The 27,736-nt window shown below is 34.5% G+C and overlaps 1 protein-coding gene across 1 annotated transcript in view; it reads right to left on the bottom strand.

Moving 5' to 3' along the window:
• Window positions 1–3,003: 3,003 nt before the first annotated feature.
• Window positions 3,004–27,736, bottom strand: part of LOC132559931 (uncharacterized) — a 68,525-nt gene continuing 43,792 nt past the window's right edge. The window contains exons 5-22 of the mRNA XM_060224566.1: window positions 17,340–19,711; window positions 14,276–16,148; window positions 13,984–14,105; window positions 13,778–13,862; window positions 11,404–11,532; window positions 10,713–10,821; window positions 10,199–10,278; window positions 9,567–9,805; window positions 9,326–9,370; window positions 9,016–9,054; window positions 8,667–8,797; window positions 8,223–8,407; window positions 7,668–7,852; window positions 6,609–6,672; window positions 5,970–6,213; window positions 5,315–5,324; window positions 3,700–3,758; window positions 3,004–3,025 (exon numbers count right to left, since the gene is read on the bottom strand). Coding sequence (XP_060080549.1) covers window positions 3,004–3,025; window positions 3,700–3,758; window positions 5,315–5,324; window positions 5,970–6,213; window positions 6,609–6,672; window positions 7,668–7,852; window positions 8,223–8,407; window positions 8,667–8,797; window positions 9,016–9,054; window positions 9,326–9,370; window positions 9,567–9,805; window positions 10,199–10,278; window positions 10,713–10,821; window positions 11,404–11,532; window positions 13,778–13,862; window positions 13,984–14,105; window positions 14,276–16,148; window positions 17,340–19,711 — 5,993 coding nt within the window. The remainder of the gene's footprint in view (window positions 3,026–3,699; window positions 3,759–5,314; window positions 5,325–5,969; window positions 6,214–6,608; window positions 6,673–7,667; window positions 7,853–8,222; window positions 8,408–8,666; window positions 8,798–9,015; window positions 9,055–9,325; window positions 9,371–9,566; window positions 9,806–10,198; window positions 10,279–10,712; window positions 10,822–11,403; window positions 11,533–13,777; window positions 13,863–13,983; window positions 14,106–14,275; window positions 16,149–17,339; window positions 19,712–27,736) is intronic.

The following is a 27,736-nucleotide window of genomic DNA, read 5'->3' as shown; positions in this document are numbered from 1 at the left end:
GTCAGTCACCAAGTCATATATCGTTGAAAATAACGTAGAAATATTACTTTTGAAAGAAATTTATTTACTATCATTGTCTACTTTAAATAAACAATTCAAAACTCCCAAACGTAGTCAATATTCCTCTTATCCGTATTTTTACCTTAAATTGTCAGAAAAACATAAATAATGTCATGAAGGATAACAATAAACGACAAAACATGGATTTTATGTTTTTATTAAAAATATTAACAACTCATTCAGGACATACTTCACGTCCGATACATAAATATGGTAACAACAATGACGATCATGTACTCGCCTAAACTAGCGCCCGAGCAGACCGATCCAATATACAATGACGTATGCACGTCCGAATCACAATGAAACTCATCTCATAGAGAATTCAACGGTGTAGTACATTGAACTGTCATTCTCAACACTCGTACCAACTATCACCTTCCAGACAGACTCAGTTGCACCTGCATCTTATAACATCGGGTCATTCGGTGCTAACGACACTATTAGAGAATTCAACTTCACAAAGGAGCTATGACAGATATATATGGATATAATATATATATATATAGATATTTAATGTTTATTTCTTAGTTTAATGAATAAGAACTTATTTTCTTTGATATATATATATATATATATATATATATATATATATATATATAACTGAGGGTCCAAATACTACATCAGAATCATAGACAAAAGGTATAATTTGTAAATTACGATGTGAAATATATTCACATTGCCAAGTACAATGTTTACATTGCTTTGTTCAAAACATCAATTTACTATACATCAAACTTTTAGCACGGCGGCGAACAAATTCGTACACATTGTGCAATGTTCAACGCAGTATTCAACATGATAAAACTCCCTTTAAAATAGTTGTAAGGGAATAGTTTCATTTCTGTAATCCCAGTTACAATCAAAGAAGCATGATACGCATATAGATATACATTTAAACCTGATCAAACGGAAGGCGATCAAATAATGATATCCCATACATAGTTGCAATCATATCCTATTCAATGAAAGTGATTCTCATTCATCAATCTATCTCTAATCATCCATATGACGTAATTCTATATGAAGATAAATGCAATCAAACAATACGAGACTTTATCATTTGGCACTTACGGTATGCACGAAACACCTATCTGATACAAACTATTATGATACTATTCTTTGCCTGAAATGTTTGCGAAATCGATTCTATATCAATACTTATATTAAATAACTTTCCTTCCTTCATATAAGAAGGCGAATGTAAGTAATATGTGTCATTCTATCATTATCCGTCTATAAAATAATAGTAAAAATGAGCCGGTCTTTCTATTGCTTTTCAACCATTTACTCTCTCGACCAAATGCAAATTGTACAAAATTTACAAATGTCAAACATTTTTTCTTCATAGAAAATTGTTGCACATTACATTGAAATAACAACCATATAGAACTAAGAAACACATCGCCATATCTCAGTGATGTAAAAGTGCATAAAAGATCACGTGACATTCTACTATATAATTCGTATAATTCACAGTAGTGAGTGACTGACTTTCTGATGAAATAATCTAAATAAGGGCCTATTTATTTAAAGAATGATAACGGTTTTCTACTTTATAGTTGAGGAAATGTCAATTTCGGGTGACATATTATCTGATCGATTATTGAGTCTGATGAAGAAAAATAATTCTACCGATGTTTACAAAAATGATGAATTACGTCATATGTTTAAACGACATTTTCTTAAACCGATTCATCAAAAGTGTAATTCATTACCACAATAATTTTTTTTTTTTTTTCTAATTAAGTAGTCTACAATTCTAACTGGTATGATCCGTTGTCGAATCACCAATAGTTCACTGACAGGTTAGAAGATAAACAGCTTAAGATATTGTTACATTTTGAGATCAATCGGGTTTACTTTATGTATATATACACAATATCTAAAATATACAGAACATCACTAAATGACTAAATGACATGATATTTGTACACCTGTTATGTAATGTGATGAAATGTTACCCGCTTTATGCACGATCTATTAGTTTCTGGCTAACTAATGACTTAGTCAAATACACTGAACAGTGGTGACAGGTTGAATACAAGAAGGTCGGGAATAGATTTGAAACTTTGACACGGTTGGGTCAAACATTATATACTATAAAGTTCCTCGTTACTCGATCTTAATATTTTTTCCAGAATAATCAAATATTACTCATAATTTCAGCTAAAGTATATCATCATTGATAACATATATTCATACAATACGAACTCCTACCATGCGCGTGTAATCAAATCTTGTTTGTTTAAAGTTTGTAATTTCGAACTCAACTACAAAGTTCGAAACATAGACATGTATCTTACTTCTATCTTTGTTGGAAATCAGACTATAAATCAAGTCTGAGTTACTCACGACTGGCTCAAGTCATCATAGAATTAGCATCACGCTCCTGGAAGACACAGTCAGTATCTTGATCTGTCGTTTTACCGACATCACTGAGTATATTCATGGTAAGTAGTTCAATTACTGTGAACACCTTTGTATGCAAACAAAACATAATTCTTCTCCAGATAACGTAATTGCTTCACTTTGATGATTTGTATGTGGAAAAAATGATAATAGATTTATTTTCATTCCAATGTTACAACTATAGCAACAGGATGATCGAGTTTAATTACACTGACTTACGAATAATGCCAATGGCTCACATGGTTTCTCTTAGTAGTACATTGATAATGAAGTATAAAATAGTTGTGCCATCACAAACATGTAAAAGGATTATGTAAACCAGTATCGTCATACTACACAGTGATATATACTTAATGTATGGAATTATTGGCAATTTTCTATAGGCAATAGACTGATTGTGATATTTGAAATCGGTCCTACGTGGTACTGATTACAGATCCATCATCCTTGTGGAATAAAACACCAAGAATATTTTGTTTATCTGAAAATCTGCAGTGGAAAATGAACACCGCTTGATAGTGGTGCTACTGCTTAACTGCCATAACTGACAAATCTGAATGAGGCAATATGAATAAATTGTAAAAAGAATATATTGTTTATGCAATTATGTTTAGATTGGCTGTAATACTGGAGATACGTTTGCCTTGTGTTTGTTTCATCTTCTTTTTGGATAATTGTAGAAAGAGTCCATTGCTTCCTGAAACGTTACTTACATGGTAGACAGGTTCGGTGAAGGTCGAAACCGATCCTCTCTCATAAACATTCCTGTTCATAATTTATCATTATTACTAGTTCTGGGTCAGGAAATGGAGAACAGAACTATCCGCTGATAACAAATAGTGGTAGTATGACGAAAGGAACTGGCGTTTTCTAAAAACGTGTTGCTTCAGTAAAGAACATAACCGACCACTCCAGGCGCATATCTAAGATGATACAGATAAGTCGTAATATTCAGTTTCGGTGTCCTAGTCCAAAACCTTGTAATCAGGGTTGGTGAAAAATATCACAGATTGCTACAAAACTAACCTAAAACAAGGGGAAAAAAATATTAGCATTCGGAAACATGACAAAAGTTGTTATCTTCAAAAGACTACCTTATAATAGAAATCATGTACTTACATACCGATGTATATAATTCATTTTGATAATATTATGTCTAACATGGTAACATCAGACAAATAGATTTAGGAGGAGTATAACTCTTATATGTATATATTATATACATACCTGAAAATGATAGTCCATATCATCCGAATGAATGGTATTGCCACACTGTCTTCATACCCCTGGCAACAGAACAAGAAAAATGAATCAACAAACCCGTAAAATCAGCATTCGAACGACAGGATTATGTACACATGATCCTAGTCATCAAGAAAAAAAACGGAGTGTCTAACACGGTGTTCATTTTCAAATTTACACTTTTGCAGAAAAATAATCCAAATCAAAATTACTACTAACTACGTGTTGTCAAATACACAACTCGGACAGAAATGGTGCGAGTATCATTCAGTGGTATGTTAAATGTAAAGCGATAACGCTCACGTGGTATCCATATTTTAAAAGAATGTCGTTAAGAACAGGATTGTATGTTACAAATATACTGAATAAATACTGTTTGTTTAATTTCTCTTCCAGGACTGTATTCATGACTTGTGAATTTCGTAAAGAAGAGATTATATTAATAACAAATATTTCCCAGAAGAGAGTAGATTTAAGAAGTAAAAAATAATACATTTTCTTTCGAATTCCTTAAAAAGGATATTAAGTCAGCTGCAATTGAGATTATAAACGAAAGAATGAAAAATTCTGAGGTTTTTCTTGAATATCTCCTCCCCCTCCATTTAATTAAATTATGAAAAAAGAAAAAAAGTGACTTCCAAATGTTTTTCCTGTGATGACATTATTGGAAATTAATCCTATCGTGATATATGGCTGAGCGTTAACATGTTGCATTCATAAAGAATATTGATTGTTTCTGAATAAAGATAATACACAAGGTATCTATTTTAAACATTGTTTGAAATATATGACATTATTTTATATTATCCTGTTCAATCCTGCGTAAACACGATGAAGAATATTCAAACATTCGTATTTTAAAATTGTATTTATTTTTCAGTATCAATTTTCAACTATAGATTCAGTTTCTTCTGAAGTAACAGACGAGTTACCGGACGTTACACTATGACATCAAAGACAGCGATTCCAGAAAACATAACCTTTTCAAGTACGTAAACCATGCGATTTTGTATTCCTTGAAATCATGCTATGTGATTCATTCATTATTTAATGTTATTGAAGATGATATAAACAGAAACATCGGATTATGTCAGTATATATAATAAAGAATTTCGATGTCGATTGCATTGTCTCGCAAAAATTCTTGAAATTGAATACTTCTTTATATTAAAATGCATTCTCTTTAATTACATTTATCACTGATATAAAGGTATTATGAACTTAATATACACATCATACAGTTTGCAAATAACGTAATACTGGTGGTGAAACAGATATATCAATACTCATGACATCTGAAATATGCACATATTAGGTATTTTTATTCAACTTTAATGAAGGAGCTCTCTGTGATTATTCAACTTCATATATGTTTAATAACACAGGGTTAATAAGATGATTGATGTGCAGCGATACAATTAATGGCGGGGGCGGGATTTCTGGAAAATTCAATGATTGATGAGGACGAATGATTAGTGTTATGTCAATGAATGCATTGAACATGCATGAAGCAGGGTATGCATGTTAGTGGTATGAGGTTAGAATACAAGGAGTGTATTTTGAATTTGAGTTATTTTTATCTATACATGCAATTATTTACATTCTTTTTGCTGAAATAAGAACATACAGATAAGTATTAGTAATTAAGCATACAGGAATATACACTTATTACCTAATAAACACCATTCTATAATAACTTTGAAAACAGTAAATACATTTGACTGACATTCACAACTTTTATCATTGTATTCTGGTATCGTATGTTGTCTGAAGTATAGTTGTGACAAAATGCCTTGATATTTTAAGCCGTAAACGATGTATATTTTTCCCTATATCAGTATAATGCTTGAAACTATAAGCAATCTTTTTTCATTACAATGCGGAGTCCAGACTATTTATATCAAACCACTCATTAAATTCTATTATAAAAAGATTCTGAAAGCAGAAATGTTGAGCTTCGATAAAAATCATCAAAATATTGTTGAAATAGAAAAACACAACAACAAGAAAACTGAAAGGACAATATCATTGAAAACGAGAAAAACGTTTTTAAACTTAAAACAGAGTAAAACTACCCACGGCAAGCAAAAATAGGTGTGAGCGGAATCAAGGATACTTTCACGAAAGTGATAGATTGCGATGGGAAATAACTTAATTGAGTCATGCATGCGGAAAGGTGGAGAGTTTCCCATGGAAAGTGGTAAAGACAGTTTAGAGATGTACGAAGGATAGAGAGTAGCTTAAAACGCAATAACCTGTTTTCGCTATTTTTCTTAGGGAGGAGCCGATGTGATAGGCGTGCACAGTATTTGTTCTTCTTTGAACGGGGATACAGGATGTGACGTGCTACAGACAGGATGTGCGACAAACCACTGAAACAATGGACTACTTTACCAGGAGCATGCTCAGACGACTGAAGGTGCATGTCACGTGGTTTGTGCGGCAGAAGAGGCGAAGAGTGAGTCGAAGAGATGTCCATAGATTCAGAAGTAGTTAGTCCTACAGAGCAAAAGTGTAGTCAATGTAGACTTTGACTAAGAGACGCAGAGTCGTCTGTTGTACTTTGTCTTCCAGCCCGTTGGTAGAGAGCAGAGATAGCGCACAAATAACCGTCCATCCGACTACTAAATAGGTATCAGTGGTTTACATACATAATGCAACTTTCAAAATATCATATATATCGGCCGCTAGTTACACGACAAGGATCATTCTCTAGTATGTAGAAATAAACACGAATAAACTATTTACTTTGTTGTAGCATAGAAAATAGTCAACATACTCGTATACAGAAATAAAAGTGTTTTGAACAGTAGTTCATTGCATAGAACCACACAACTGAAATTCATAGTGAGAACAACACAATCACAACATCAACTTCGAAAACGTCTACTCACTGTCGACATCTGTCAATGCTCCTAACGACCTCCTTCTACCGCCAAGCCCATCGCCTTTCCCGCCCTAAAGTTAAATTTCAATAATTGAATTTATCATATAGGCCATGGAGAAATAATAAAGTGTATTGGTACCGTCAACATCGACGTGATTCTACAAAATGGCTGCAAAATTATTCTATAGATTACAGGAATGATATTATTACCAAGCTCCCTTTATCTAAAAAAAGTAACTTTATCATTTCTTTCCCCACCTATAACTAATTATTTAATGGATTACAGGAATTATGTTACCTCCCTTAATCTCAAACAAAAGTAATTTTATTAATAATAACACTATTATTTCTTTTCATATCTGTAACAAACATAATTAATTACCTCCCCTAAGAACAAAAGTCGCTTTATCATTTATTTCCGTATCTATAACAAACAATAACAAACAAGTTATCTCCCTTCCATTAAGGCATTTGTAGTTTCCAACAATGTAATCATTTAATAATTGATCAGTCAGAATAAAGGTTAGGTCATCCGGATGATTCATTTTAAAGAAGCTAGGAATACAACAAAGCAAAACCGAACCCTCCAAAATGCAAATTGCGATCCTACATGGCGTCATATCTCTAACAATTACACATGTTATTCTTTTTATTTAATCCTTCCATGATTCAACTAAAACAAAATCGTTAACAATCTATGATACAATAATCAAGCAACACGTAAACAATTGCAACAATATTTATGATTTATGATTTTATATCAGATACGATATATTATCACCCTTTTTCACTACATTTGTTCCCGAGCATTTTTAGAGTACCCTTATGTATAATCATACTGACGTATTAGTATCAAATAATAGGTAAATATAGCAGGGCACATTCAATAATTCAAGACGTTAATTTTGAAAGCAGTTGAAAAGATCTTTTCACTTTGAAAAAAATCGGCCGATTACTATTATTTTCCTGGCAACCTTTTTCTTTCCGAAAGAAACAAGGAGAATCTGCTGGTAGCAGATATGTTTTTTTAAAGTGACGCATACCTGAATTGATACTTTGTACTTACCCTATACTGTTTGCTTGGGGAATCTCTGCTGCCTCTCGAATGATTGGGTGATCCGGTGCGAATGTTATTTTGTGATGGTCTCACGGTAGGTGGTAGCACCGTCGGCTTTGGAAGTTCTACACCAGTGGTGTTGTCGTGTTCACGTAAAGGATACCAGTGTGGCAGATTGTCAAGGAAACCAGGCACTTTGATAATGAACAAAAAAAAACAATATTTTACCTTTATGAAAATTGATTTGGAAAAAATACTGCATAGGTAATACATGTACGTATTCTGTTGATATGGTCAAACAAATAATACGTGTCTCTTCAAACCAACTGTACTGAGTGTAAACATGAATGTATATAACTGAATCAATGACAAAATGTAACATTTTATTTTTTCTTATCTTTAATCTAATATTTGTTTGATAAATAAATGTTTGATTTTCTTATTGAAGATTGTCTTTATTGGCTTTCAAAGAAACAATTGTGAAAAAAGGTGAATGAATGGTTTCCTGTAATGGGCATAAAACAATGAATATATAATATCTTGATTCATCATCATCAGACTTACCAGATAAATCAATAATGACCTCGCCTAAGAAATCGTTGGCTTTGAATCTGTCGTAGTCCCACACTGTGATTTCCAGCGTCTTGTATTGGAGCTCTTCTCTATGGAGGTCTTGGAACACTACTGTCTGATACCACTCCGGACAAAGCGTCTTCGAAATGTGCTTGGTCCGCCTCTTGTTCTCTGCGCTGAAACCCATGAGACAATTGCATTGATCTATGTCGTCTACAGACTGTGGTAAATGATATGACTGCCTAATGGAAGATAGCAGTCAGATATGGAATGATATAGAGGTCTTTGAAAATTGTTCATTGGTCCATTATTTGTATTAATGTCAAATTCACAACCTGACCCTGCATTTTCAGTGCTTTTCATATTTGCTAACGTTTATTGATATATTGGTCCTCGTTAAAATATAAACAACAATAATTAAACCGTATGACATACCATCGACCAGGGAGAAGATAAATCTTGACAAAAGGATCTGACAACCCGTTCATGTCTTGTGAAATAAGGTTCTTTGCCGCAATGATGTGGATACTGAGAGTGTTGTCCAAGTCGTCATGGCTTAGTTGTAACTAAAATTTACAAGCAGAGTCAATTATATATAAAAAAAACCCCGTTATTTAAGCCATGAATATCTCAATGCTTACTGTTTACATTTACAATACCAAGCAAATTGATAATTGATATTCAAAGCAACATGGGGGAAAAACTCGATGTAAAATGTGGTTGACGTTTTTATCTTATCTTGCTTAGACATTTCTTTATTATCAAATATTACAGAACACAGTACCTGAATATCACCCATAGTTCTCTCTTTCTCGAAGACGGGCTGGAATGAATATAAAACATTTCTTCACATTTTAATCAGAACCAAAGTTACAAAATATAATTGATTTCTAATGTTTCAAGTGTTTTTGTACGATCAAAATCTATTGAACTTACATATACATGTCATTTTTCATTTCAACGAAAAAATATCGCACCAATTATATTCCATCTTACACAAAAGTTCTTCAAAACACAAATATTTTGTTCATTGATGTTAATACTTCAATACCAATACTGGGGATATCTGATAATGCAAAACTGTAAGTATGTACCTGTATCACGTCTTCCTCAGCTGGCTGTTCTTGCGGTTTAGTTGCCTGGAATGACGATATGTTTAAACAATGAAATTTCAGCTGTTTAAAGTCATAGCTGTCTACATAAATACATGCATTGTTGGAAAGTTGATGGGAATTCGGATCAAATGTCTTCCATTCATTTAATAGTGTTCATTAGTAAAATAAGTTTTATCATCAAAGCAAATTTTTTCACACTGAGAACTGGTTAAACACTGACCATGTTGGCTGGTCTTTCTTTCTCCGCACTGCCTGGAACGCTGACCTGTCGCTGTCTGTCAGAGGAGGTGGAGGTAGGATCAGAATGAGGGGAACTGCATGGAGATGACATACTGGGTGTGAGGAACTCAGGTTGAGACGATGACGCTGATCCAGCTGGTGAGTCCTTCTCCTGAATGCCCTCTAATTGCGCTGCAAGTTGCTTTGGATCAACACCGTGGTTGGACTTCAAACACTTCTCTATAAAACGAGATGAACCTGTTCGTTTCACGTTAGTAATAAATCATAAGTGGCACATCAATTGCTTTTTTACTTTTTTAGTATGGAAATATTGTTTTGTATAAACAGTATATACAACGAAAAACTGTAATTGATGTAAAAATTACAGTAGAATTCCATTGTTATAATTTATCATTTATATCACTGTAAAAATGATATTTATTTTAGTTATCATTGCGATCTTAAAGTAGTTTAAGGAAATTCTGTTGTGTTATTGACACAGCACTTCTCTCGAATCATGGGAATATATAAATGCGCCTCCTAATGTTTATTCCTTATGTTTTTTATCATATATTTTATGTTTCGACCAGACTACAAGATTAAGAAATAATTGTATTACATTGTTTCACTCACCATAAACGTCATCAGGTACAAACTCAAGGTTATCATAGGACGAGTGACAACTTCCGGGATCTGTCTCCTTTGTGTGCGATCTAGGACCACTGCAAAAACAATAATTATCAACATCCACACTTTCATCTGCAAGCTCGATATTTTACTGGAATATTGCTGATATCCATACATAACGGTATGAAACATTATTATGAATTATCAACGACATGGTTCGAACACGATTGATATCTAATATTAATATTAATTACTAATATCTGATCTAATACTAAGACTTCAAATCAAACCTCTATGTTCACTGCCTACTTTTCCTCAATTAAGAATCAGGGCAATTCCAACAAGCAGATTATCCAACATGATATGAATATTATAAACTTACACATACCAATATGAAATCATCTCGATGATTGATTACTGTATATGATAACATCACTACCTTTTCGGGAAGAAACTAATTAGGAATATGTGTGCATGGGCACTACATGTATTTTATCAATCAGTGTCCATAAAAACTTACGGTCGAACTACCAGTTCTATCTCGCCATTTGGCTGACCGATGATCTGTTGAACTTCTTCGTATGTTTTTGTCGTCAACTCAATCCCATTCCACTCGACTATCTGGTCACCTAAACAAGTATGACAATGAACCAATCATATAACACCATCCAGTGTAAGTTGATAGAACGTGATTTCTTCACTGAAATTCTAACTAACAGAAAAAGTCTGTAGTGAGAATTCTTGAAATGTTTAATGTTTCATCGTGGGTTCTTGCTAACTTACTACAAATGGTAATAATTTGCCTTGAAAAGTTTATCTCAGCTCTGAATCATATGATAGGATTTCGACTGTTCTTCAATAGTTAGCAATTAAAATGAGGTGAGCATTGCACGTTGTATAACATGAAACAACTTCAGGAGACCTCATGTGATTGGTTAATCCTAAGAACTTTATCGACCTAATTCCACGAGGGATCCTAACTTAGGATCAATTCATATTATAAAAATCTATATATATTGATAAATGTATTAGTATGAATTTATTTTGGATAATCCAGTTTGAATAAAGTACGTATAAAATTGACCATTGACATATGGAAATGAGTTTCAGGGAAAGAAATATAGATACGGGTTGTTGTCAGGGATATATCATCATTGTCCCTTAATTGCGGGATAATCTTACATTATTAATCACTTAGTGGCAAAACCTACCTTCCTGAAGTTCTCCATGCAGCTGCTCGGCCACACCTCCTGGGTATATGGCCGTGACATAAGCTCCCACCTCGTTTGTCCATGACATTGTTTTACCGCCAACAATTTTCATCCCAATACCATTACCTGCTTCAACAAAATAAAACGTAATGCACTAATTACGGTTTAAGAGACAGATAATTAAGAATTATATTTCCAATAGGTAACAGTGGGAATGAATACGATTGTCCTCAAAAATCGTCTTTTATTGACTGACCTTTTCAAATTCAAATACATTTGATATTCTTTTCAAAAGATTTCTTGTGTATAACGTTATATATGTTATTCAGCTAGATTTTGACATCTTTTTCATGTAAAATAGTCTCTTTGTTCACACATTATGCATCAATGGTGCGAGTCCCAGATAGAAGAACGATACAGCTGTACGATGGAGAATATACCACTCATTAAATATTGTTACATTAGATACCAATGTATTCACTGATGCGTCTTATGAATAACACTGAAGCGTATTTAATGAAAACAGTTAAAATAAAAAACAAAATAAACAGTAGGTAAAATAATCAAAAGATCGAATTTCTGGTTGACAGCATCTTTATCAAATTTGGAGGTAAGATCTTCCAACAGACTATTGGCATACCTGTTGGAACTAACTATGCCATTCTGTTGGCTGACTTGTTTTTGTTTCCATACAAGGCTGAATGTATTGAAGGGCTTATCAAGACAAGTTACAAAGTCCTTCAATTTCGCGTCTAGATACACCGATGACGTCTTGTTTTTTGAATAAATGGAAATGTATTGACCACGTCCATCGTATATACCCACCAGAATTGGAAATCAAAGACATACCAGACTTTTAAATGTCAGCCGCTTATCTCGATATTTTCATACAACGAAACCAACGCGGCCAGCTTCCACATGCTATATTATACTCGTGATGATTTTAATTTCTCTATTGTGAATTATCTTAAATTTCTGGATAGCAACCACACTGCATCCCAACCTATGATGTTAATATGTCGCAATTGACTTAGGCTGGCTTCCGATTATCACGCCTTTCGTGTTAATGTCGGTAAGTAACAGACAAACACACAACACAATGTTTCGAGACATGTAGGCTGATGAAGGTGACGGGGAATTGTCACAGACATCATAAAGATTTCTCATTGGGAAATAGGCTATTTCCTTGTACGATGTGAAGTCGGACGTGTTTGATACTCATTAGTATTCCTGATGGTTCCATTGCTGTTAACCTTGTTCTCTTTTGAGAAGTTGACATTATTTACTTGGCTTGATCAATATTTACATTGCAGGTGTCGTCGCTGAAGCACACTTCTGAACACCTGGTCTTATTCTTTTTGTACTTGTTCATGAGTATCCATGTCAAACTATCTTGCTTTTGTTTATATTTTGACCTAGTTTCATCGAATTTTGACTCGACATGTCTGTTTTAAGTTTTTGTACAGTCCTTATTTATGTAATTTATAATTGATTAAAACGGGTATATACAAACAGATAAAACTTTTATGTCACATGTCCCTTTCAAACATATGAATTAGTATGGCAGAGATTAAACGAGCAGATTCAATGTTTGGTCGCTTTAACCTCAAATATTTCATAACCGTGTCTAAGATTTATATTGACATGTCTTAACACATCAAGACTGCTTTCTTCTGCTACAGCGTCATTTTTTGTCAAGAGGATGTATCCATGAAAGTAGTTGGTGTTTCTCGCACTTATACAGACAATTAAGATTGCACAATGTTGTAACAAACCAATGTTTCAATAACATTTTTGTTGTTATTTTTCCGACCAGATGTCAGTGATCAAAGAACAACCTGGTATTCTCAGCTGACAAATGTCGTTGACATGGTAACAATCGATGTTTACACGCTAGTACTGCTTCACGTCCAAAACATACTCTTTCTACATGAGACTGGCTGTGGATTAAGCTGTTAAATATATCTTATCTGGCAGCAGGCTTCCCTTAGAAGCAATATACCAACATCTAACTGGCAAATTATATAATCGGTCCTACTTGCAAGTGCCATGTTCCGCAAATACTGGCAACGTATCTCGGTGTTCAACAGAGACGAGGCTAATAATCAATACCTCAAACACATACAGAGAAAGTGTCCCTATCTTACACGTCCATCTTGCTATCGGTAACAACAAACAAGGGTTTTCTTACCAAAAATAACTTTATAAACAAGCTTATCAGATATCTTAAGTATATCGGTCTCACTTCATATGCGCCTAATGTCCTCATTCCAATTAACACATCATCCAAGCAAGCTAACGAAAGACTTGAAAGCAGTTGTCGCCGATTTCAATTCTACACACAGAAAAATGCTATGTATATATGGAAGCCTACCTTTGATGGATCTGTCTTTTGGATCCCTAGTAAGTAAGATCCGCTTGGTTGGGAAATCATATTTCTTCGGCTGCGAAGGCTTCAACTGTAACGCAAAAATGTTTGGAGATCTTAATATAGCAAATAATAACAACAGGTAAGATGACATGATAGGAACAGTCGCATGCTCTTATGAGTGCAAATTGACCATGTTGAACAAACCCTACCGGTTTTTTCCTTTCAAGTTGCTTCAGAATCGTGACACCGCCTTCCATCATATGCTTCATGATCGGTTCGTCAGCATCTACACTATTGTCACTTTCTGCCCTATAGATTGCATTCATGAGGTCTGCAATATACAACATTAAATCATATAACAATCATAAAAGTAGAAGTACAAATCTTCATTCTTTTCATTTATTATGCTGTTTTCACATTTCATTCTACAACAAAATTCGTCGTCTCAAAACTTTAAGACTAGATATTACTGTTTCCCTTGAAATCAATAGACAAACTAACCATCAACGCCTCCAGTAAAGTTGAATTCAGCAGAAACGGGTCTACTTCCGGCACCGATGTCGTGAATAATCTTACGTGACCTGGCTTTGACGTCATCAAGCAAAGGCATGGCGGGAGTAGGATCACTTGGTGGACTTGCTTCAGTGTCAGAAAAGGTATCTTTTGTTTGATATTCAATGTCGACAGTCCTGGCAGAATGAAGCTCTGGTAACGTGACGCTGCTAGACATGACTGGGTCTCTGACGGGATCAGACTTGCGGAAGAAATCAGATTGTTGGATCGTGGGTTTAAAAGCATGAGGGTCATCAATATTACCACTATAAAGAAAAGGACTAGAATACGCAGAATGCATTTCTTCAACGCGACTTCTACGCGAAGTTTCTTGCTTATGAGCTAAATATTCGGTGGAACTGTAATTTGCCTGCTGCTGGAAATTATCCCATGACCCTTTGTCATCATCAAGACGTCTGCTCGGATAGTGGAACTCGTTTTCTTCGTCGTCTTCAAGCGGTTTTATAATGCCTGTTGGAATAGGTCGTGTGGCAGGGTAGTTGTATCCTGCCGTTCGTGGCAGATCGTCATAACTGTGGGCCATAGCGTGGCCAGAAGTACGCGTCAAATTTAACAACTCTGCCTGAAGACGAGATGTTTCTTCGAGTTGCTTCTTTCTCTTCTCGATTTCATTTTGCAATTCTTGTTTTCTATCTTCACGCACTTTTATTTCCTCGTCGACTCCAAAACATGACGGAGATCGAGTTGCCTTTTTCACCTTTTGTGGTATGTGGGATTCGGAGCGACTCTTTGATTTTGTACCAGGTAGTGTAGACTGTTCTCCTTCCGGTCCTTTTGACTCATCGTAAGAGGCATTGAAAAACATTTTTGCATAAGCTGAAGGTTTTATTTTCTTGTAACGTGCATTTGAAACGGGTTCAGAACGTATACTTTCATTGTCACTTAAACCTGATTGCGAGCTATCATCTGTAATATACTTCATATGTGTTTGCTCCGAGGAAGCCGACTTTCCTTTAGATTGGAAATCTGATTCAACATCTTTATCCTCTTTAATGGGCGAAAACTTAGATATCATCGGATCTGACGTCTGACGCTTGTGTCGTGAACGTCTGGGTAGAACTTGGGGCGAAGAACGCGCAGATTGCAAAGGTGAAGTACCGCGCTTTTTGCCGTTTTGGCCTAGAACATTTTTATTAGACCTTTGCTGCATAGATCTCTTTAATTGAGATTTGGCATATTCTGAGCTGAGCTTAAGTTCTCCTATTTGCAGTTGAAGAGCCCGTATTTCTTCAAACTCTTCAATTCGTCTTCTTCTTCCCTCAGTTGCTTTTCTGAGCTCGTCCTGTAGTCTCTTCTTGAGCGACTTCATTGCTTGTGTTATAGGGACACCGTATATGTTTATCATTGAATCTATCATTTCATCAGTCTCTTCTCTATCCTTACTCCTTTGGTCATTCCTTTCAGAGACGCCAACTGCCCCCATCAGGACATCTTTATCAAGAGGTATATTTGCTTTCACTGCCTTCATAGGCTTGTCTTTTGATGGATCACCGGCAGGTATGTAGTTACCGTTTCGCTTATCCATCGATGCTGGCTTATCCAGGTCGTTCATTCTAGTGTGACTTTTATGGTGATGATTAGTCCACATAGCAACTTCGAAATCATCTTCATTCATTGATTCATCGCTAGTTGACGATGGTGTGCCATAACCGGTACGCTTCCGCCGATTTTCAGATCTAACATGGGTGTGATGTTTCCGGGAAGATGAAGTTTGACTTTTCTGTTTTGAACTACTTGAGGATTCATCACCAGTAGGAATCGGAGGTAATTTTCTTCTTGTCTTCTTTGTTTCCTGAGACACCTATAAATCATAAATATGTGCATATAGAAAATTATTTACGAAACATTCATACTGATAACTGGGAAGAGATGCATCAGTGTCAACCGAAGCATTATTGTGAGATAGTGAATCTTGTCCGGTATATATCCATTGTATTCACAGATGGATCCAATCCCAGTATCCAATCCACAAACACCATATCTAGCTGTGTTGCCGTAGTGTTAGTATGACAAATAGCACAAAATTTCATGAAAATATGTTTTATGTGAAAACATATATATAAACATATACAATTCAAAATCGATTTTCCAACAAAGTGACAAACAAACTTATTCATCTCTTCACGAAAAAAAAAAAAAAAAAAAAATAGAGAAAACACTCATACGAAACTTATCATCATTTCACAAATTTAAGACCCAATTAATTAATAATTGGGTTTAATTATTAAGTACGTAAATGCCCATATTAACTCCAAAGATATGATACTAGGTTACTAACATCGCTGTGATAGCATGGTAGAACAACACACGTTTTTGTATCATTTATGCCTAAATGATATTGCCATGAATTCACATTAACCACATCGTAGCGTCAATTTTTTCATCTATTGAACAAAGCAGAGTCCCATATTTTTGACAAAGTCGTCATATACCGCTTGGCTTGTAACGAAATGAGAATACTGTTCCAGGCTTAGCCTACTGTCTTATTCTCCATTTTGTATAACACAGTATGCATGTATGACATTGAAGTATAACTAATATCTGTTAAGTGGCATTAACATTGCATCGCGAACAAGGTGTATAATTCGTAATAAATTTACTACATATGCATTTATAAAAGAATACGAATTCGATAGGTTGAGTAGTTAGACACATATTATGGCTTGATTTCCATTAAAGCGTTCAATTATTCATATCTGATGGCCGATTTTAACAACAGTCATAACATAATTACATATATGAAAATCAATATAATATTTTTACTCAATCTTCAACATTTATACCGGAGTTTGTGTTTAACTAATCCTCACCACAGAGTATGAATAATATCTAAACTTCTCGACCAAAAGGCTAATGTTATACTTTCAAAGGACAAATCATTTCAATCTGATATGGTTCACTACAGTTACAATAATCATTCAAATATATGAAACACAAAGAATGGCAAGAAGTTAAGTCAGCAGTAAATGATTGTAAGAGGGAACCATTTTACCTGCTCGAATTTCTTGATTTTGTCCTTGACCTTGGACTCGGCCAAAGATTTCTCCTCAAAGGTCTTATTGAGGTGTGGCAAACGTTTAGATGGAGTGGGTTTTTCGTACGTGCTATCCTCATCAAAGTCTGTACCCGGTGAGGAGGGAGAATGAGGCTTGGGTGGGGAAGAGTCAGAATCGGGAGGGGTGACGGGTGATGGGAAGGGATACACCTCCCGGTCAGGGGAAGAGGAGGGAGACACAGAAGTGCTGTCGGAGTAGTCCCTTTTCAGTGAGGAGCGGGACTCCGGACTCGGAGGTGAGTCAAGAACCTTATACTGGGGAGACATACTCTGTTCCTCCGACTCAATGTGGCGTATCAGAAGTGGATTTGGCTTTGCTTTCATGTCCTTGGCCTTTTTCCGTTTATCATCCAAATCAACGCCTTGCACTACATTTATATTGCTGTTATTATTATTGTTGTTATTGTTGTTATTATTCGTGTCACTAGTTCTAACATCCGGTCGCTGTGGAATATCACTCGATTGTGGAATGAGTTTTACATAGGAACTGGAAGAGGCAGAAGCGCCGCCCGATGATTGTACACTAGCGTGATGTTTGCCCGATGATTTGGAGTGTTTTTTCGTATGTGCAGCTATCATTTCTGCGGTAGGCTCTGGTAACTTCCTCCGCGGTCGAATAGGAGGCTTAGGGGGCTTTTCCCCAGGTTCACTCGGTTTTGCAGCTGACGAACAAGTTGAACCAGAACAGGAAGCACCCTTTTCGGGTTGTTCAAACGAATTAACCCTACTCTGAACTAGACTTACTTTAGGTTGATTACTAGATGAAGTTGTTTGCACCTCTGAACTACAAGCCTGACTTTTCAATATCACGTCCTTAGTCACCGACTTTGAAGCTAGTGTTGCACAGGTGAAAGGATGCCCTGTGATATCATTGACCAGACCACTGTCGTCCACTGTCATACAAGCTGCCTCCACAGAACTGGTCAGATCATCACTTAAGTTAGGGCCATTGCTTTGTAATAGTTGACATATATTTTCTACCCTATCATACCTCTTTAAACCATAATAAGATATTTTTTCGTCGTCATCCTCGAGAGGCTGAAAATAACTATCATAATCTTCATCATCGTCATCATCATCTTCTTCTTGTGATTCTCTCCTGCGTCGCTCTTCTTCCTGTTTTTCAAACATATCGACTCTCTCTGCTTCTTCGATCGATGGCGACACGTCTAAAATTGGAGACAAATCGATCACAGGAGACCAGTCGGTTGACGGTGGCCGCACCTTTTGGCGTTTAGAACCCTGATAATCTATTGCTTTTGAAGATGGATCTGCTAGTTCAACGTCTTCCAAATCATCAGACCCATTTTCATAATAACTGGGAGAAATCGGTGATGCGCTTTCTGTACTTTCAGTATCCTGCGAGTCCGGAGAAATCTGATCGTGCTCATGAACGGGTAAAACTTGTAAGTTAGTGGGAGACACAGTCATTTGTGTTAGATTGGCAGTGTTACTCGCGATAGTAGCGGCATATGTGGCGAGGTCAATAGCTACAGCGGTATCGGGGAGGTCTATATGACTAGTGTCAAGTTCATGGAGATTATGACACGGTTTGCTTTCGGGCATTTTAAGAAGGAAAGGTTCACCCATAGTTGTAATCATATCATCAGCTAGTTCCTCTGGTGATATCGGTGAAGGCTTTTGCACGACTGGCATTACGGCATACCCCGCCTCACCGAGGGCATGTGCCTCAGCGTACAACTCTTCAACCGAAAGCTGGCGAACAGGGGGAGACACATCGTATGTAAATTGCAAGCGACTGTCTTTTGGAGACACCGGAGACGAGGGACGTTTTTTACCAGGATAAGAGTCCCTCCGTTTTGGCGAAAATGGTGGACTCTCAATACCTGCCCTCCAACTCGGACTTCTTGGGGGCGATGGGCTCATATGTGATTTCAAATCATCCGGCACATCCGAATCATATTTGTCCATAATTTCATCCACAGAAGACTCTCCTTTGAAGTCTTCCATTTCTTCTGCGAATGCACATGCAGCCAAAGCAACTCTTGCCTCATTCATTACGGCTAGAGGAGCTAGTCGGTTCTCGGTGTCTGTGCTTATAGTACTATCCGTAGTCTCGTCATCTGATGACGTAGCACTGTGAGAACGCGGAATGTTGAGAGACCTTGGGCGGTGTTTCCTGCGAAGTCTACCACTGTCATCACTACTTCCGATGCTCATCATCGAATAATCATCACTTACATCGTCCGTACTCATCCCATCGCCTTGGTAATAGTGCATAGAGACATCTTCCATATCCACATCAGACACTGAGGTTTCCGAATCACTCCTGGCACCTTGGCCCATCGCTGAAATGACAAACGACAATTAATGTATTTCTGGTGTCGGCAAAATCGTAAGGCCTTCTTCACTTGTTATTTTTAACATCTGTATCGTTTTATTTTCAAGAAATTGTAAAATGGCTCTGTTACATGCTGAGAAAAATGTTATATCATAATTCTGATGTCTTATCATATATGTGATAATAGATCTTATTTCAAAGATTGTTTAAATATAATGACGTTATCAGGAACATTCTTATGTCAATTATGAACTGAAATACACCAAAGACGCTGAAATCTATAAACTACTATTAGGCATCTAAATATTGAAGCGTATTATACTACAATAAAACCCGATTAATTCAGTATTACAAAGACAAGGAATACTGGGTAAAAGTAAAACATTGTTCAACCTTGTCTTTTTTAAATATGAAATCAAATCGAAAATATCTCCATGACCTTCTATATTGGTTGACGTTATTTCGTTTTGCAAACTTAGTCTGGCTTTATGGCAGAAACCTGGCAGCCAAAAATTATGATTCTAGGTAATTTGTACGACAGAAGACGAACACGTTGTTTGAGTTTTTTTAACAAATGTAACCTCTGTAATCTTGTAAAATTTTCATTGTCATTTCATCCCTGAAACATACTGATAAAATATCAGGACAGTATGCCTGTTGGTTAATCATACAATGTCGTTATAATATAACATTACCTGTATCACAACCTATTAAGACGTTTATGGGATTACAATTAATTCGATAATATATTTCAGTGATTATCATAAAACAAACGAATCGGTATCAGTGTTCTTATCTATCGAGAATACATAATTTCCCAATGGTAAATCATACTTGATATACAATTCAACCAATAAGACTGATGATTTGTTGCAGAAAATTATATATTTTTTTTTTTTCAAAAAAAAAAAGAATATATTTAGAATGGTTGACTTTCAAACAAACTTGAAAAAAACATAACAACAATAAAACTAAAGCTATAACTAAAAAACTAAAATATAAATGCGATTAACCTAACTAGAATATAAGATGTCATGTTAACGTTATATCATAAGCAAAAGTCCGCATCATGTGCAATTACGACATAACTGATGATAGGTTTGCAATGTAAAACATAATCCTGACCAACATGACGAATCAAAGCAATTTTCTTATATATCGTTAGAAACTAACCATTGCTTTCTTTTGTAAATAAAATGCCTTTTTGTGTTATCAGAAAAAATTATGTACAACGTAACACAAATTCATCCTTCCATTTACCTACTAACAGAAATAGTCTGGGAACTAACAAACTACTTACTAATAATGTCAGTATGCTGTATAAAATAATGTCTAAGATAAGTTATTTTATAGAAATCGTTTTCGTTGGTATAGATAAACCATTAGTTAAACTAAATCAAACACAGCCATGTGTTGTACAGTGTTTAGAACAAGGAAATTCATTTCTATAGTAGAAAGTAAAATAATAATTTTCATGACGCTCAACTTTCGTTTTTTCCACTATTTTGAGGACGTATATAGCTTGATAGATCTCCTTAAACTTATTTCAACAGGTCGTGGACATATTAATTCATACATTTAGGATATCCATAAAATCAACGAAAATCAAACTCCACAAAAGTAATGATTTTGCAATAGAGTAGGATTTTGTTACTACTTAGTGTCTACAACGTAACAGTGCATAAATACAAACAAGAAATTAGTTTTAATGGCAACACATTGAAATATGAAACACATTTAGATATTTATTTAAAAATATGAAATGGCAATCTGAAAAGAAAACGATTTGAAATTTTTAATTTGAAACTGGAAATCACAATTATTAAACCAAACGTGGTTTCATTAAACAAGTATTTGTCAGTCTGTTTTCTCTGCAGCCTTACAGACAGGTTGTTATCACTTCCATGCATCTGTTTTATGTGTATGCTATTCGTTTATTTAAGTGAGAAATGTCGTTAAAGAGATATCTAAATGCTTAGAGTACGAAACATTGTCAATGAAAAAACAAATGCTTCTCGAACATTAAGATATTTTCGGAACCTTCTAATGGTCTTGACTGTAAAACAAATTGAATAAACCAGACATTGTCGCGTTTGATGAATCTTGCTCACATTAAGATAAAAAAATAGTCGCTACAACTACACATGTATCTGGTCTGTCAAAACTTGGGTACAATCTTTCAGACATCTGGGTTAAACTGGTGACCAAAATGGCCTATTGTATAACCCGTTCCTGACAAGATATAGGTATGTTCTTTAACCAGTATATTACCATGAGCTTGCTTCGAAGTCTGAATTCAAACATCCAACATTGTTATGTCTTTCTTTAACAAAATTGTATATATATATATATAGATATCTGTTTGTTTGTTTACCACAGGTTGTCACCTGAAGGAGAGGACTTAAATAGGCAAAGCCTGATGTCCAATTCCTTTTGACATTTGTCAATAAATTTTGTTGAAATTGAAACTAAAAACATTGTTAAAGAAATTATGCGAAACTATGGAATTATAAAAATAAAACGAAAATTATTAATACCGTATAACAAGTAATTCTTACGAATCAAAATTTCAGCGAATTCATTTAAAGCGAACGAACTTTATCTTGCCGAATTAAAATGTTCGAGATCTGGATGTAAAAGGACATCTACACACGTGTGTCTCTTTATTTCACGGATTACATTTTCGCGATAACGTTCATGTACCGTGAAAAAGCGAAAAAATAATTCCCTCGAAAATAACCGGTTATACGGTACTTGGTTGAAACCCTTCTCAGCAGACTTCAAAAGGAACAGTATCATCTAAGACACACTTTCTGTGTGTATGAGAGATATGCTATATGATCAATCATATTGTACTGACAATGTGAAACACGTTGCTAACTGAACCTCTGCAATATACTGTCTATCAGAATCTGTAAAAGACACTGGAATGAATGACACTTTCAGGACAGGACAACTTCAGTAAAAAGAGAGAGTATGTACTGAACGATATTTAAAACCGCAGTTGGTTACTGACCTGTCTCCTTTATAATGCCCTGGAGACACAATTTTGGAAAATCAAGATGGTGAATTACGAAGATCAATTTTGCCCTCAGCAAATATTAAAATTTGGAAGTGGTTATTCACTTAAGCATTGGTCATATCACTTCGGTAACCTTTCATATTGGATTAATAAAAAAGACTGACAGGTACATTTGTGTATGGAGAACCGGAACCTCTCAACATTCTGAATAAAGAAATTCCAAATATGCAACAAATAATTCGTTTGATATTCGGAAATCAAATAAAAGTAAAAACATGTATATTGAATTGTGACGCAAATCAAGAAAATCATGACGATTGTGTACCATTTGGTTTCATCCGGTTATAAAATGTATTTTGACTAGTATATTAGCCATCGACGTAGATGAAGACACAGATTACTAGGATAGAAGCCAGACAGAAGCGTGTAGGGCAGGTTTCAAAGTAGCGTGCCAATGATGCAAAGCTTAATCAGAAAACAAAGAAAGGCTCATCTAACAGTATCATAAATATACATATTGCTCAATGGGTTGGTATATGTAGAGTGGGATGTCTCCTCCTAAAATTCAAAATGCTTAATTTGCGGGGAGAAAACCAAGAAACCTTCGTCATTTTTCAATATTTTCTCTCTTTATCATTAAATTTGTGAAATATGGTATTCTTTATATAAATCTGTATCATACTTGCAGGTTAAGATCAAGAACTTACAGGGAAATGTATTTCGGCTCAATCATTTAAAGTTTTCCCTAGAAGCGTTCTACAGCACATCATCAGATTCATATCGAAGGTGACCTTATGTGTCTTTATTGTATACCAATATTTTACTTGCTCGATAAATTCATTGACAAAACCAATATCTTACACTGAACATTTTGAAACTTTTTTTCAATTAAAAAGAAAAAACGTTAAAATAAAAGTATGAGAAGCATTGCACATTACAACAATGTTTTGTTTATGATAAATAACTACTCCTTTTGTAGCTTTTAGTGAATTATTTTTAGGAGAAGTCAAACTTACAATATATTTGTAATTCTTCGAGAAAATGTAAAACTCGGATAACCACTTAATTTGCGTAACTAACACAAGTTTACCACTTAACCCGCTTGTTATCCAACGAATTCGCCAATATATAATTTTTGGTTATATGTCACTAGTATTATATACCCTGGAAGGTTTCATTGTCCAAGGCTCGCAAAAATGAAAGCGTGAAAGATTAGTTTTAAAAATCTCATTTGAAACGAAAACTCAATTAAGATTATATATATATTATAATATCTAAAAATATCAAAATCAAAATAACTACTTGTAGAATTTGAGGAACTTAAAAAACATAAACAATTGTATTATAATAACTAGGGACAAAATTTTAAAAATCTGATCACTACATGAACTTATAGTATTTGAGAAACTTAAAATAAAAACAAGTATATACTGAAATGTAGCATGCAAAAATAGGTTCATAAAATGTTTTAAATAAAATGAAGGAAATGTGCGGATCATTAAGTGTAAGTAGAGTATTCACCACAGCTGCCGACCATAGTTCTGAGCACTCCTGTAACAAAATGTCACATGGTCACCATGGCTGCAGATAGCAATTATTCGCCGATGATGGGTTCATGGTATGATGTTTAAAGTTCCTTCTTAACGCGTTTATTAGATGGAGGCGCGAGATGAAATCATCAATAAGTGATAGGCACATTTGTAAAATGAATAATTTATATATAAGGTATCAAAATCACATTTGTATAAATTGTACAAAAGACACATGAGTGAATTTAACCTTTTAACACAAATTTAAATGATATACAAGAGAGTCAAACAAGAAATTAAACTGCATCATGCAGTTTTCGATATTCTAGGACTTGTCAATGATGCTTAGGGCCTAAATTTAAACATAGGAGGCGTCTAAGAAAAACCAGTAATCGAAAGAAATGTCAAAGCTTAGACGAGGAGGAGCAGTATCACTATAATTAAATAAATTTCGTTAATATCATATATCAATTAATCGTACAAGAACGTGAAGTACATGTTCATATTCTTAACCGTGCCACTATTTGAATGAGTTGATTCTTTGCAAACCACTTAAATACGTCAACGTTAATCAAACATAAATAAAGAATTGTTAATGCTGATGTCTCTCTCTGTAGAGTTGTGTCATCAACAGAAACCTTCTATGGAATAATGCTATATTTTCTGTTTATAGATAATCGATATGAAAATATTTAAAGTTTCGGTTTATTTCTTCATCAAAATATGTGTATGTCTCCAATGAATTGACAAGTGATTTATAACAAATAACGCATGAGCAATTGTAAACTCTGTTGCCAATTTGGAATGACTTACTTGAAAATATTTTGACATCCTAATATACACACACATTATCTATTGAAGTAAATAACTGCTTGTTACCTGAACTAGGATGTTCTTCATAAGTAAAAGATCTGTATCCTTTTTCGTTTTACAGATAATGTCAAAGGTATATTCGGAATATTTCCTTATTTGTACATGATGACAAAGACATATTCGGAATACCCTATGATTTAAGGTAATTAAACCTGTGCTCTAGAATTAAGTTTTGACAAATCAATTTTGGCAAACCAACCCAATTCACATGACAAATACTTCATAATTTAAAGATAATACCACATGAATACCCAAAGTACCTCTTGATTTCCAGATAATGGCATGGCTGTACATCTGAACTACTTTCTACTTTACAAATCTTTATTTTTGATACTTTTTGTAATTGCACTTTAAACTTTTAAAGAAACATTTAACATTTGTAATATATTCTGCGTGTGTGACGTCATGCACGTATGCACATAATCCATTCAACATGCTTGCTTAATTAATGCGGCAAAGATTTATATAGAATATGCATTGAATATTGTGATCAACAATACTTCATTCTTTCGTTAAGACAATATCGATGACGCTATAGAATGATAATATGCATTGCATTACATATAAAAATGAAATAAAAAAAAAACAATTATTTAATTCTGAACTTTAAGAATTGATGCCAAAAGCATAATTTCCATTTATCAAAATTTTGCATAAAATCATTTTAGAACAGGCATTTATCAAAAACGCAAAAATTAATTTTATATTCAAGTTTTAAAATTAATAACACATATTTATGTCTCCAGTAAACGTTTCAAAACGTTAAGATACTGACTGTTTGGTATCGTCATGGCGGTGGTATGTAGGTCACGTTTCACAATTTAGCAATTACATCAAATGACCTCTAGTTTCTGTGACATTGACCTTTTTTATGGTGATGAAGATGTTCTAGTTAGTTTGACGATGGCATCGTTATACTTACAGACGCTTCACCATAATAAAACAGAACTTCCGAAATAAGCTAACTTCCTAATTAATAAATGTTCCTACAGAAGAAGCAAGGACTTGGGAGTGATTTTCAGTAGGTTTGAATGACAAATTGTAACGATATGTTTATGTTAATATTACTAACACGGTCGCGTGCAGCAAATTCATGTTGATAAAACTTCTTTTTATTATGATTAAAATAAGCAACCCTCATTGATTTCATGCCATGCATCGAAAAGCCTTCCGTTTAATGTTATGGTGTTTTATAGATTTGAACAGTAAGTACTTGGCAAGACAACATACACCTCATCAAAGTCTTCATCAGTGATATTTGAAAAATTCTGCATTTCTTGGGTATGATACACAACAATATAAATTCTTAATTTACGAATTTCATTGTAATACTGAACGACCCGCCAAGACATGAATTATGTATATTCTTCTAAAGGACACAAAACAATTATTCAACCTCTAATAGTTGTGATATTTGTTTTCATGCCTTATAAGAAGATATATCCATCACTACAATATCCCAGCAATACTTTCAGATCAAATGCATCAATAAACTAACACAAGTCCAAATGTTCTGTGCTTAATGTTATTTTAACCTATTATTTGTACTGACTGTCATTTGTTTCATGAGCTTTCAAAACATACTACTCTGTACCACCGAATCTCATTGCATAGAAACAGAGAATAATTCAAGATTGCAATATCATCCCGTCTGCTAATTCAAATATTCTAGCTAATTTACCTTTGTTCTCGTTCTCAATTGTGTATCGGCTACTTCCCATTGATCGAAGAGACGCGTAATTTTGTAAGCGTGTCGATATGAGCTTGTGTTTCAGTTTACAATTTAATTTTCTTTTCGATTTTTCTACGTGGCAAATACCGACTAAAACACTAACTTTGTAAGCTTCAATAAACCAGAAGCCATTGCCAAGCCTGCAATCCTGTCATGTTTGTAACACCTTTAGTATTGTAATGTAAATAATTAAATGTGAAGTTAATATCAACATTTGTTCGAATCGTCAGGTCTATGGTAGCTGGCCAAAACTAGATCTGGCAGTAACAGTGGATCTTATGGCACGACCAAGGAATGATTGATTTTACCAAGGTTCAGCACTGATTGACATTACTAACTTGCCTAACACCGATCTCATCAATTTTAAATTGCCAAATAAAAACCTACAGGGACCTAAAATTATTTGATTTTTTGTTCCGCACATTTTACGGCACTGGCTAGCTTTAAATGGTTTGGAAAGTGACTGATATGACTGGGTTTTTCTCTGTTCTATATAATCAAGCTATTACAAAATTGTGAAACTATCCTCCTTGTAGATAAAGATAGGAAGGATATCTGCCAAGTATAAACAAAAACAACTTCTCTTATAAATAAATAAAGTGGAAAACTGCTTCATCATCAAATTAGATAGAGAACATCAGCAAATTGAATAGAGAAGTCTGACTTTCCTTATGAAATAAAATGCAAAAAAGCTAAATATTAACAACTAAAAATAGAAAGTTATGTTACTTATGAAAACATGAAAAATCGGAAACATTTCGATAAAATACAATGAAACCATCAATTAAAAATCATGCTACATGTTTTTTTGTTCATAGCGCTCGCGTGACACAATTAATAGTAAGAAAAGATTAATAAAGTATAACAGCACACAAA

Source organism: Ylistrum balloti, unplaced genomic scaffold (assembly GCF_031769215.1).
Source record: "Ylistrum balloti isolate Yb309-2 unplaced genomic scaffold, AGI_CSIRO_Ybal_v1 Utg371000, whole genome shotgun sequence".
Taxonomy (NCBI): Eukaryota; Metazoa; Mollusca; class Bivalvia; order Pectinida; family Pectinidae; genus Ylistrum; species Ylistrum balloti.
This window is presented reverse-complemented; position numbering and strand designations above follow the sequence as displayed.